This window comes from Tupaia chinensis, unplaced genomic scaffold, assembly GCF_000334495.1.
Source record: "Tupaia chinensis unplaced genomic scaffold, TupChi_1.0 Scaffold000116_1, whole genome shotgun sequence".
In the NCBI taxonomy this organism is placed as follows: domain Eukaryota; kingdom Metazoa; phylum Chordata; class Mammalia; order Scandentia; family Tupaiidae; genus Tupaia; species Tupaia belangeri.
The window spans coordinates 1,399,390-1,413,055 of NW_006159580.1; the positions used below are offsets into that span (position 1 = coordinate 1,399,390).

Below are 13,666 nucleotides of genomic sequence, written 5' to 3' on the forward strand. Positions count from 1 at the left end.
TGTGAGGAGGCGGAGGAGCGTGTGTCCGGCCCCCGCCATGGAGGGCATGGACGTGGACCTGGACCCGGAGCTGATGCAGAAGTTCAGCTGCCTGGGCACCACCGACAAGGACGTGCTCATCTCCGAGTTCCAAAGGCTGCTGGGCTTCCAGCTGAACCCGGCCGGCTGCGCCTTCTTCCTGGACATGACCAACTGGTGAGCCGGCCCCGCCGCGCCAACGCTGGCGGCGGCCTCGGGCCCCGAGGGAAGCGAAGGGACACTCGAGCCTGGCGGCAGGGCGGGCCGGGCGGGCACTGACGGGCACCCCTTTTCTGGGGCGGGCAGGGCGAGTGGGGAAGTCCCGCGGCATACCTGGGGAGAAATTTGGGGGCTAAGCCGTGCTAGAGAGGCAGGAGGGGCGGAGTAGCGATGGGGGGGGTCCTCCCTGAGGGTGTCCGGAGAACCAGAGGCCAACAAACCCGCCAAAAGGGGAAAAGGTTGGGCATGGAGGCTCAGGAGCTGTAGACCTGGAAGGAAGAGGGTACAGTGTTGGCTGAGCAGAAAGGACAGGAAATTTGGCTTTGGGGAAGGGGAAAAAGACAGGAGTTTGGAGTTAGGGGTTGAAGATGACGGGGTTGCGGGGAAACGCTTGGGCAGGATAGGGGCCGTGGAGAGCCTGGGGCTCGGGAGGGATCGGAGTTAGGAGCTGAGAATAGAAGGTGTGTGTGTCTGTGTGTCTGTCTCCATCTGAGATAGGTAGGGAAGAGGGAAGAATGTTGTGGAGGGAAGACAAGTGAGTATGGTGAGGGAGATGACTTTCCAAAGAGCTGTGCCAGGGAGGAGTGGGGTCGGGTCAGGACCTGGGGAAAACCTTCAAAGGGGAAAGGGGAAGAAGGACTTGGGGAGAGCCAGCTTTCTGGAGGGACTGCAGCCCAGGGCAGAGGGCTTCAGCTGGGCATCTTTGAGGAAGGTGTCCAGAATACTGGGAATGGAGAAGGGCTTATCTGAAAGAAGACTGGGTTAGTGGACATTGGGAAAACGGAGAACTTGACTTAGGCAGGGAACCAAATGTTTTTTGGCTTGTAGTCACCTTGTTGGAAGACGCAGTTGGGGCAGAAGATTATCGCAGTTCACATAGAGTAAGAGTTTTTTTGGCTTTGAAAGTAGCACTTGTTATTTTTGATAAGTAAGCCTTCCTCTTGTTCTCTGAGGAGGTGGTTGAGTTCACTCCGGGTGAGGGCTGGAGACCATTAGACTTCCTTTGAAAGGATTTCAGGTGAAGCAACTAATCTTTCTTTGGACCAGAAGCAATGAGGTGAGTGCCCTTTACTCTGTGTTGGGCATTCAGTCTCCTGACATGTGGAATCTTGTTTCTTTTGGCATCACTTGCACAACCAACTTCCCCTTTATTCCATGTCTGCTGAATACCTCAAGCGATACCAGCCAAGAGGCTGGAAATCCAGTGTTTAATCCCGCTTCTCCTCACCTAGCCCTGTTCCCTATGATGCTCATCTGTTCCTAGGAGGCTCGTAGCTGTGGCTGCACGGAAGGTGATGTGTACATTTTTCTTTTCTATGCAGCATGTTTGGTGGGTCTTACTATTTTATCTCTGAAGCCAACTATTACAGCACGGGTGGAATAGAATTTCTGGATGTTTAGCAAACTCTTTGGGACATTGGATACAGGAGATCGTTTTTAGAATTAAATAAGCGTTTGTGATCTCCACTTGTACCTTTTATGTCCACATGGTCTCTGGCAGGGAATGTGACCTCCTCTATTTTGCACACCACCAATCTAGGGTGTTTAAATAGAGAATGACAGGGGCTAACACACCCAGAAGAGCTATCACCCTGGTGAAATTGAGAAGTAAAGTTTTAACTTGAGGACAGTTGTTCTCTTGCCTGCCTGCTTCCCATCCCCAGTTCTTTTTCTTCCTTGTTTACACTAGTTTAGCGTAGGAAACTTGGCAGGTTGTTGTTGCCAGTTTAGTAGGGGAAGATCATTATTTCTCCCCACCCCCTTGTGAATCAGACCATTTAACCATTGTCCTAATAAGCTTTGAGTTTTTTAGAGTATAAAGTGTTTTTAGTGTAGTTATTATAGCTACAAAACGAGTATAATGAATTTTATATTTATGTGCTTGAGATGCATGTTTAACATCTAAGATTGATTATTTTGAGGTGCTATGAGAAGTGAGCAGTAGGTGAAGCCTAGTGTGGGTAAGAAAAAATTACCTACAAATACAGTTGGATTATAATAATTCTGAGTTTTTTTCCTTATGAAAAACTAATAAGTTCCAAAAGATGGAGTAGCATTTATACTGATAACACGTTGTTACTGTGTTAAGCAAGATACAGTTCTGAGCAAAGGAGTAAGAGAGCCATTAAAAAATAGGTTCTGGTTTTAAAGCACTTGGAAGTTACTGGCCTCTTAGGAATCCTGACAGTTAAGTGATAATTCAACTTTTACGTCTTGTTACCTTGCTTTTTGGCTGTGGCCTGTTTCCTTGTAATCTTTGATTATAAAATGAAAAATCATTTATGGACTGAAAAGAAGTGAAAGCAGGAAGGCTTGTTCTTTTCTTTCTTAGGAAAGCTAGTTAGTGTTGTAACCCAATATTATGTTCACCTGGCTAAATTTATATTGACAGATTTTTTTTTAAAGTGCCTATTATAATTAATAAAATCTAGTTTTATATATATGCACACACATATGCACACACACACACATACATACTTGGTCAAAATATTTGTGTTGCTGAAGTAAATGTCTGGAAATGTGTTAAGTGTCATTTAATATTTAACTTTGGCAGCTGTTGAAGTAGTCTCTATGAAGTCTCTCAACTTGCTGTAGTGATTAATCTAGTGGAGTGGAGATAGTTAACCTTCCTACGACATCATAAGTGCTTCTTTTGAGTTGTAATAAATAACCACTATTCAGTTGTCTGCTGACTGTTAGAAATAATTTAGTAAGTTAAAAATCATTATTTAAAAATGATGACCAGAAGACTTCTAAAATGAAACCCAAGTGGAAGAGTGTGTTCTTTTTTCTAATTAAGGTTTTTACTGTAGGGTACATGTACTCGCCAAAGAGAGAATGTGAGAAATCACCCCACAGCGGGGATGGCCATGCCGCAATCCTGTCTCCATTCTCCTAGGATTTTGGGTACGCATACAAAAGCTCCTGGAGTGATTTTTCAAGCTGTCAGGTCCAGGCCTTGAACCATGGTCTGCCATGTGGGTATTCAGCACCATAACCACCATGCCACCTGCTGGCCCTATGCATTTGTTTTCAAAAGTAAAATCCTGTTTATTGTTGTCACTACTGAAAACCTGACTAAATGGAATGTTTTAGTCTAAAAAATTGCTCTTTTAACCCAGATTATTTTTGTCTAGGTTGACAAAATTGTGTAGATATTTTCTGTTTGTTTAATTTAGAACCCAGTATTGTTTTCATTTGAGCATTTTCATAGTGTTTATGTCTGACCTGGCAGCCATGCTGCTAGATATTAGTGGAACTGACTTTTAACAAAATTAATCGTTTTCAGTTCCTAAGCGAGTACATAAATTGAATAAATGGTATGACAAAAAGTAAACTTGAGAACTGAAGCCAAATTAAAATGACTTGTAGATTAGTATAACTTTCTTTAGTTTAATTTGACCACAGAGGGACTGAGTGAGCGAGAGAGAGAGATAGCCGGAGTGGCGGTGTGGGGAGTGAGAAAGCAAGCCTCCAGATCTTGGACTCGTACTGTGGTCTGCCTTGTGGGAGTCCTGCACTCTTAGCCACCACACCTCCTGCTGGCCCCAAGTATAACTTTCTTTAAGTGGAATGTCTTGCAGAAACACCGTTGGGCTATAACTATAAAATGTGGAATTCTAAAACTGGGAAATGGTTTAAAAAATTCTCTATCTTATTCCAACTTTTCTGAGAATTGTACCTAACCCTTCCAGAATAACTGTTGGGGTGTCAGTGAAGTCATAACTCACTCATTTTGCATAGAAAAATATGTCATGACTTTCCCAATGATCTAATATTTGTCCTGTTCCTTAAGTACAGAAATTTGCATGAAACCTTACTGTACTCTTTAATTACTTTTCTGGTTAGAATTATGTCAAAACTAAATCTCCCTTGTTGCAATGTAAGTTTTTTTCATTTGCTTATGTCCTTCTTGGAGATGGAGAATATCTAGTAAACACCTTCTTAAAGATGTCAGAAAGCATCTATTCAAATCACTGAAAGTTTTTAACTGTTTAAATGTAAAAATGTTCAATTTAATGGGTTTATGTCCTTTAGTGTAGCCTAATTGGTTTATTTTTCAGGGGAAACCAGCAGGATTTGGGGTAGATATTATATATGATTTTTAAAAAATTGTGGTAAAACGCACATGAAATTTACCATTTTGACTAATTTTTAATGTACAGTGTGGGTACTATTAATAATTTACACTCATTCTGGCCCTCAGAGTTAATTGTTTCTATTTATGTGTTCAAAGTGAGTTTTTCTTTAGCAGTTGTAATACACTTCCAAGTTTTTAGAGGACGCGAACTTAGGGTTTAGTACTAGCCTTATTTCTCTGTATAGTATTAATAAGTTTTTTTTTTTTTTTTAAGAGGTTTTTGCCTTAGGGCTTGTGTGATCACTAGAGACAGAGACAGTGAAAGGGGAAGTGACAGGGGAGATGGCCATGCCACAATCCTTTCTTCTTCATTCTCCTCCTGGGATCTTGGAAACACACACAAACTTGACGTGAGTTTTAAGCCACCTTGTCTGGTACTCTAACCATGGTTGGCCATGTAGGAGTCCTGCGATATAACCACTACGCCATCTGCTGGCCCCTAGATAGAATATTTTTTACTAGCATATGGACAATGTTATTTCTCTTCCTCTTATTCATTAGGCTAGTGTTGTGCAGTTTTAATGTTGTAACATCCTAGGTGGCCTCCAGGTATCTTCCAGGAGCAGAGTGTATGTTTTGGAATAGCACATGGATTCACTATGAAAGGGACAGATTTTTTTCCCTTTTTTTAAGAACAGTAAGTTGGGAAAAACATTTTTTTAAATGAATTATTTTATTTAACTTTATTAATCCATTTACTTATTTGTTTTCTTTTGACCAGAGAGGGACAGAGTGAGTGAGTGAGAGAGAGAAAGTGAGAAAGCAAGTCATCAGGTCTGGGACTTGAACTGTGGTTGGCCATGTGGGAGTCCAGCACCTTTAACCACCATGCCACCTGGTGGCCCTGGGAAAAAACATTCTTGTAAGATAGTGTCCTGCTCACTTTCTGAATTTTGTCAGAGGCATCCTGATAGACACTGTACTAGATAAAAGTATCACAAAGCAATGAAATGAAATCAGAATCTGGATGTGAAAATCGTTTGTATGATCTCATAGTGCCTCATCTGCCTGTTCCTGATCTATTTCTTTTTTTTGGAGAGGTTTTTGCTATAAGGCATGTGCGCTCGCCAGAAAGACAGAGACATAGACACAGAAAGCGAGAAATCACCTTGCGAGGGGGGTGGCCACACCACAATCCCTTTTCCTCCTTTCTCTTCTTGGGATCTTAGGCACGCATGCACACGTGCCTGGCGGGTTTTAAGCCACCGGGGCTGGGCCTCAAACCACGGTTGACTACGTGGGAGTCCAGCAACATAGCCATTACACTAGCTGCTGGTCCGCTGATCCATTTCTTAGTCACTCTCATGCTAAATGAGTTTCTTATTTACTCTCTGGTTTATCTTCATGAATCTAGAAAAAAACGATTTTATAGTAGAGACTAAAATTTGATATAAATACTGGTTTCCTTAAAAAATGTGCAGAATAGGGACCAGCAGTTAGCGTAATGGCTGTGTTGCTGGACTCCCACGTAGTCGACCATGGTTCGCGTCCTGGACCCGGTGACTTGAAACTCACGCCGGCCGCGTGTGCTTGCGTGCCCAGGATCCCGAGAGGAAAACGGAGGAGAAGGGATTGTGTGTGCACACCCCCTCGGGGGTTGATTTCTCGCTTTCTGTCTCTCTGTCTGTCTGGCGAGCACACATGCCCTATAGCACACAAAAAAACCCCCTCAAAACTCAAAAAAAATGTGCGGAATAGTTTTAGAAAGAGGATAGGGAAGGCTTGAATAACAGTGATAGAGTATCATGCACTATTGTGTGTTTAGCCTTTTTTATTTTTTTAAAATTTTATTTATTTTTTTTTGGAGAGGTTTTCGCTATAGGGCGTGTGCACTCGCCAGACAGAGAGACATAGAGACAGAAAGCGAGAAATCACCCCCCCCAGGGGGGATGGTCATGCCGCAATCCCTTCTCCTCCGTTCTCCTCTCGGGACCCTGGGCACGCATGCACACGTGGCCGGCGTGAGTTTCAAGCCACCAGGTCCGAGATGCGAACCGCGGTCGACTACGTGGGAGTCCAGCGACATAGCCATTACACTAACTGCTGGTTCCCTTTTATTTTTTTATTTTTTTAAAAAAGGCTTTTGCCATAGAGCACTTGTGCTTGCTGGAGAGAGAGAGTCAGTGAGAGAAAACACCCCTGCAGGGGGCAGGGCCATACTGCAATTTTTTTCTTCTCATGGGATTTTGGGCATATTGCACATACGCCCGGCATGCTTTTCATGCCACCAGGTCTGGGACTCGAACTGTGAACAGCCCTGTGGGAGTCTGGTGCCTTAACCACCATGTTCCTTGCTGGCGCTGGTTTATTTTAGTTTTAAAGGAACATAGTGAAGGGGTCAGCATTTGGTGTGGTGGTTAAGGTATTGACTCCCACATGGCCGGCTGTGGTTCAATGCCTGGGCCTGGCTTGACATGTCAGGCATGTGTGTGTGCCCCAAATCCTGAGAGAGTAGAAGGGAAGGGATCTGGTGTGGCCATTCCCTCTGCAGGGTGATCTCTCACTTCAGTGAGCACATGTGCACTATGGCAAAAAAAAAAAAACCACCAAAAAACAAAAAAAAAAAACAAAAAAAACCTTTATTCATTCATTTAATTTAATTTATTCAAACTTGACCAGAGAAAGACAGATACAAAAAGAGAAGGAAAGTGAGAAAGCAAGCCACCAGGTCCTGGACTCGAACCATGGTTGGCCATGTGGGAGTGTCCAGTGCTTTAACCACCACGCCACCTGAAAAGACAGAGATAGAGAAACAGAAAGCGAGAAATCACCCCCCGAGGGGATGGCTATCCTCCATTCTCCTTTCGGGATTCTGGGCATGCACGCACATGTGCCCAGCATGAGTTTAAGCCACCTGGTCCGAGACTTGAACCATGGTTGACTACATGGGAGTCCAGCAACACAGCCATTATGTTGACTGCTGATCCCCCTGCAAAAAAAATCTTAAAAAGGAAAAAAAGAACAGTAAAAAGTACATTGCTGTCCTGCAGAAAGCTTTTTGCTGTTACTATACCAGGTGTTTTTAAAAAGTTAATAAGAGATGCAAATTATGAAGAAACTGTGCATGGGATTCAAAATTTTTTGCACCAAAATAAACTTATACTTTTATATTTTAAATTCCATTTCCCATTATTTGAAGCGCCCTGGTAGGACTTGGATTTTTAATCATAGTTAAAGTTTAGAACTATTGATAATTGCCATTATAACCAGGGTAGGCAGAGATGGTTTCTTTTTTATTTATTCAATTTTACTTGTTGTTATTTTTTAAATTGACCATAGAGAGAGATGGAAAGGGAAAGCGAGAAAGCAACCTGCCAGGTCCAGGACTTGAACCATTGCTGGCCATAAGTGAGTCTAGCACCTTAACCACCATGCCACTTGCTGGTCCCCAGAGATAGTTTCTTTATCATACCTCTTTTCCCATTCCCACACAGAAAGTTCATGTGGCACATAACAACAACAAAAAAACATGGCAGTATTTAAGCAGATGTGTTTTGGATAGAACCCTAGCAATTAGTGGAATTTCAGAGCAGAAGATAGCCCTTGTCTTAATATGCTCTCTGCCTCAAAACTGTCAGAAAAGTTGCAGGATAACGAGGAGCAAGCATTCCAGTATCAATGCTGAGTTATCTGAGCGAAGTTTCAGAGCTGGTGTGAGTGGACTGAATCTAATAGAACCAATGATTCGTGAATCATTGGTTGAATGACTGCAATGGGCAAGTTGCTTTCTTAGGTTAAGAAGTTAAGTGTTATTTTTTTTTAGAAGAAGTTTATTATTTAACTTTATTTTAATTTGACCAGAGAGAGAAAGCCACCAGGTCCGGGACAAGAACCATGGTCATCCACGTGGGAGTCCAGTGCCCTTAAGCACCATGCTACCTGCCGGCCCCAAGAAATTAAGTTTTAAAATAATTAGAGGATTAGAATTGATGGAAAGCAGCTTCCTGCCGTTAGAGGGAATTTCCTGAGAAAAACCAGGAAGGAACAAGTGGAGCAGAGGCCGCTCTAGAAGATTCGCTTGGCTTGATATGATTGGGAGTGACAAGAGAAGGGAGTGTGTTTTCATTTTTGGTCTGAAATATTGTTGGTTTTTTAAAAAATTGAGGTAAAATATATAAAATGAACTTTCTTAAAAGTGAACAATTTAGTGCATTCACAATGTTGTGCAACCACCACCTCTATTTTTAAAACTCTCATCACTCTAGAAGGAATCTGTACCCATTAAGAAGTTGCTTCCAATTTTCTCCCCCCCATCTGCTCTTTTAAAAATTTATTCCTATTATGATTTGTTTATTTAGGTTTTTACTATAGTGTGTTTTTGCTTGCCAGAGAGACAGAGAGAGGGAAAGTAAGAAAGCCCCTGGGGGCAGGGAATGGCCATGCATAATCCCTTCTCTTCCAGTGTCTTAGAGTTTAGGGCACACACATGGTGTGATTTTCAAGCCGCTGGGTCCAGGACTCAAAATGTGCAGCTATACATTCGGATCCAGCATCTTAACCTCCATACCACCTTTTGACCTGTCTTTGCCTTTTATAAAGAGGATGTCCAATACCTTATGTCAGATCTTGCTATGCTGGACTGAGGGCCCAGTGTTAGATTTTTTAATTATTTCAAGAGAAGTCAGAAATACATATTTTTTGGGAAAATGTTCTGCTTTTCAAATGTTGACAACTAATTCAAGTATTCTTAAAATGCCATGGGCCAAAATACAAAGCACATCTGTAGCCAGATTGTAGTCCTTGGGCCACCAATTTGTAACCTCTGGATGAAAACTGAAAAGCAAAAATTACATTCCTTTTCCAGATATAACTCTGCTAACACTTTCTTCTATACATGTATAATAATTTTATATATATATAAAATTTTCTATGCATGTGTATATATATGTGTGTATGTATATAAAATTATATAAAATTTTAACAGCAGTGATTGTTGCTATAAATAATTCATCTTTCTTTCAAGAGTACTTGAGTCCCAAGGCCCTTATAGTGCATATGCTTCAGCAGACACTGAATTTAGTTGTCAAAGTGCTTGGATAGGCTGATCAAGTATTGTGTTGCCGGGAAAATCATGAAGCATTTTTGCATAGAAGAACATAGGAAAATACGTTACAACCTTCTTGGTGACCTAATAGACTTATATTTTTAAAATTAATGAAGTGAGGACCAGCAGGTGGCATGGTGGTTAAGGCACTGAACACTCCCATATGGCTGACCATGGTTCGAGTCCCAGACCTGGCGGCTTGCTTTCTCACTCCCCCCCCCCACCCCCCGTGTCTCTCTCTGGTCAAATTAAAATAAATTGATGAATAAATAAAAGTAAATACGTATTTATTAAAAAATAAATAAAATAATAAAATTAATGCAGTGGTTTACTTTGGTTACTTAAAAAAAGTAAGATTCCTTCTCTGTATTAAGCAACAGACTCTTACTCAATAATTATATTTAGTGATTTTACTAAGACTTAAGTTTTGTTGGGACCAGTAGATGGCATAATGTTTATGTCACTGGACTCCCACATAGTTGACCGTGGTTCAAGTCCTGGATCCAGTGGCTTAAAATTCACACTTGAGTGCATGTGCATGTGTGCCCAAAATCCCGAGAGGAGACTGGAGGAGAAGGAATTGTGGCAGCCATCCCCTCTGGGGGGCGATTTCTCACTTTTCTGTCTCTCTGGTGAGTGCTCACGACTATAGCAAAAATCAAAGACTTAAAATTTTGCTGTGTTAAGAAGTAAACTGTTGGGGCCAGTAGGTAGATTAGTGGTTAAGGCACTGGATTCTCACGTAGCCTGTTTCGTTCTAGTCCTGGACTTGGAGTCCTGAAACTCAGACTGGAACTGTGTGTGTGAGTGCCCAAAATCCCAGGAGTAGAATGGAGAAGGGATTATGGTTTAGCTATACCCCTTGGGGGTGATTTCCTGCTCTGTCTCTCTGGTGTGGTGAGTGCACACGTCTTACAGCAAAACTCTCTCTCTAAAAGGAGAAGTAAACTATTTAGTAGTAAGCTCATCTGAGTTTATGTGATATTTTTAGAGAACATAATTTATAAGTTGAACTTTTTAGGGACACAAGACAGGACTGAAACTCATTAAGAGGTTTAATTGTTATTAAATCACCTTGTACAGATAGAACTAATACATTTTTTTATTTATTGGAAGGGTAATTAATCTAGCAAATGGTATTCTAATGATTTGCCAGAATTAATCCATGTCTTGGGCCAGGGAACAATTTATTCCCAAATTTGGAGGCTTATCCCTACTGTGTACTAGGTTTTAAGTGACTCACTTTTAAAAACAAATAGTCGTATTTTGAGCTTTGGGTCTGTACAGTATTTCTGAGCATTCACACATGAGTTACTATGCTGTGCTCAGTGTCTGGGATACGCAGCTGCCAGATCTGGTACTCAGTCCATGCAGCTGGCCACGTAGGATCCAGCTGCCTTAACCTCCATGTCTTGGGCTGCCTCTAAAGTAAATTTTATTTATTTATTTTGGAGAAATTTTTGCTATGGGGTGTGTGTACATGTGACACAGAAAAACAGAAAGATTGTCATACTACAATCCTTTTATCTCCTACTCTTTGTTCCATTAGGATCCTAGGCACCTGTGTGCATCAGGCGTGCTTTTTAAACTAATAGGCCTAGGATACAAGCCCTAGTTGACCATATGGGGGTCCAGCTTCTTCTGTGCAGCAGTAACTGCTTCACTTTGGGGTCAATCCTAATTTAAAAAAAGATATTTACTTAATTTTATTTGTTTTTGTTATTTCTTAATTTGACAAGAGAGAGAAAGAAGAGAAGTGAGAAAGTGAGCCATCAGGTCTGGGACTTGAACTGTGCTCAGCCGTGTGGGAGTCCAGTGCTTTAATCACCATTCCACTTGCTGGCCTCAAGGCCAGTCTAATTTAATGCTTACAGAATTTTTTAGGAAATAAATACTGTTGTCCTCATTTTCAGAGAAGGGAAAGGCTCAAGAGAAGTTAAATGACAACCTAAAGTCATGTGAGTAAAAATGGGATTCAAACATAAACAGTCTGTGTTTTTGTTTGTTTTTTTTAAATTGATTTTTGCTAGAGGCTGCCAGAGAGACAGAAAGCAAGAAATCAGCTTCCAGGGGTGATGGCCATGCCTTCCCACACAATCCCTTCTCCTCCATTCTCCTCTCAGGATTTTGGGCATTATATGCACATGTGCCCAGTGTAAGTTTTAAGCCGCTGGGTCCAGGACTTGAACTGTGCATGGTTGACTACGTGGGAGACCATGCCATCCGCTGGTCCCTCCGGCCACAGGGTCCAGGACTCAAACTGCAATCAATAATGTGGGAGTCTAGCAATGCAACCATTGGCCATATGCTAGTCTCAACGGCAGTCTATTTCTAATCACTGTGTCTCATACACTGTATGAGTTTCCTGGGTCTGCCATAACAAATAACACAGCTAGGTGGCTTAAAATAATAGGAATTACTTTTCTTAGAGTTGCGAAGGCTAGACGCCCCAGATCAAGTTGTCAGCAGGGCCATGTTCTTAGTGAAGGTTCTGCCCCTACTTTTCTTTTTGCCTTTTTTTTTTTTTTTTAAGAGGTTTTTGCTATAGGGCGTGTGCGCTTATCAGACAGACAGAGACAGAGAGACAAAGTGAGAGATCACCCCCCAGGGGAGATGGCCACGCCGCAATCCCTTCTCCTCCATCCTCCTCTTGAGATCCTGGGCATGCATGCACACGCACCCGGCATGAATTTTAAGCCACCGGGTCTGCGACCCGCGACACGAACCACGGTCAACTACGTGGGAGTCCCATCGACATAGCCAGTATGCCAACGGCTGCTCCCCACTTTTGTTGGCTCCTGTCAGTCTTTGGCTTTCCTTGCTTTGTAGTTGCATCTCCTGAGGGCTCTGCGTCTTTAGTTATATGGCCTTCTTCTGTGTGTGTGTGTGTGTGTGTGTGTGTGTGTGTGTTTAATTATTTAATTTTATTCATTCATTCATTTTAATTTGACCAGAGAGAGACAGAGAGAGAGAAGGAAAGTGAGAAGGCAAGCCACCAGGTCTGGGACTCAAACCATGGTTGGCCATGTGGGAGTGTCCAGCGCCTTAACCACCACGCCATTCGCTGGGCCCCATTCCTTGTGTTTTTTTAAAAAGATTCTCCACATCTTTTCCTTATACGGTCACCACTCAGGTGGACTTAGGGTTCACCCTAATCAAGTATGCCTGTATCTTAATTCAGTACATCTGCAACGACCCTGTTTCCAAATCAGGTCACATCTTGAACTTGTAGGTGGACATAAACTTTGGGGGCGTACATTGTACAACCCAGTACGCACACTGTAATGTCAACAGTCTCCTATGACCATGTGCAGGTTTTGTTGCATGGACCTAATAGAATAATAATTTTTTTTGACATCTAGGTGGTTTTCATTTTTTTGTCTTGTCACTATAAATGTAATATTGAACATTCTTGTAGATAAATCTTGGCTTGCATCCTTATTTCTATAGAATTTATTCCTAGAATTAGATTGCTGGGCTAAGGATTGCTGGGCTAAAGATAAACTTGGCTTTTAATGCTCTTAATTCTTGGATGCCACATTGTCTTCACCATAAAAGTTGGACTCTTGTATTTCTGCCACTGTTTACTGAGTAAATTTCTGTGCTACCTCATCAGTGCAAGATATTATAATTAAAAAAAAGGTTTTTAGTCTCATAGGCTAAAAATATGATCTTGTTTTAATTTGTATTGTCATTTCTAATGAGTATTTTCTCAACCTGAAAGTCTGTTGTGTTTCTTTTATGAATCAACTAAACTTGTCCCTTGTCTATTTTCTGTAAAAAAGTTTTCCTTTTGGGGAAATTTTGTTCCCTTCCACGTCCTCATTATAAAGGTAATAATGCTGGCTATTAAAACCCAGCAAATTCAGAAATGTCTAAGAAAGACAATAAAGCTTATAATATACTTCTCAAAGCTAATCACTGCTGTTGGTTTGTGTTCCCATAGGTTTGGATGTAGATATACATGTGTATATCATTTATTTAAAATTAAAAAATTCTTATATACATATTGCTTTATAGCTTCTTTTTAACTTAAATATGTGACCGTCTCTTCATCTGTTTTTTTTTCATGGCTCCTAGTATTCCTTTATTTGAATATTCAGTAATCTATTTAAGCAGTCATTTATATTTTGGTTTGTTTTTCACTATTTTTAATTAATTAATTTTTTTTGGAGAGGTTTTTGCTATAAGGCACGTGCGCTCGCCAGACAGACAGAGAGAGAGACAGAGAGATAGAAAGCGAG

At 41.5% G+C, this 13,666-nt stretch overlaps 1 protein-coding gene across 2 annotated transcripts in view; it reads left to right on the forward strand.

The window, feature by feature from the left end:
* Positions 1–6: 6 nt before the first annotated feature.
* The window catches only part of ILRUN (inflammation and lipid regulator with UBA-like and NBR1-like domains), a gene marked incomplete in the record, with an annotated part of 119,891 nt that continues 106,231 nt past the window's right edge, over positions 7–13,666 (forward strand). For both annotated transcript variants that reach the window (XM_027770210.1, XM_027770209.1), the window contains 1 exon segment: positions 7–195. In XM_027770210.1, coding sequence (XP_027626011.1) covers positions 38–195 — 158 coding nt within the window.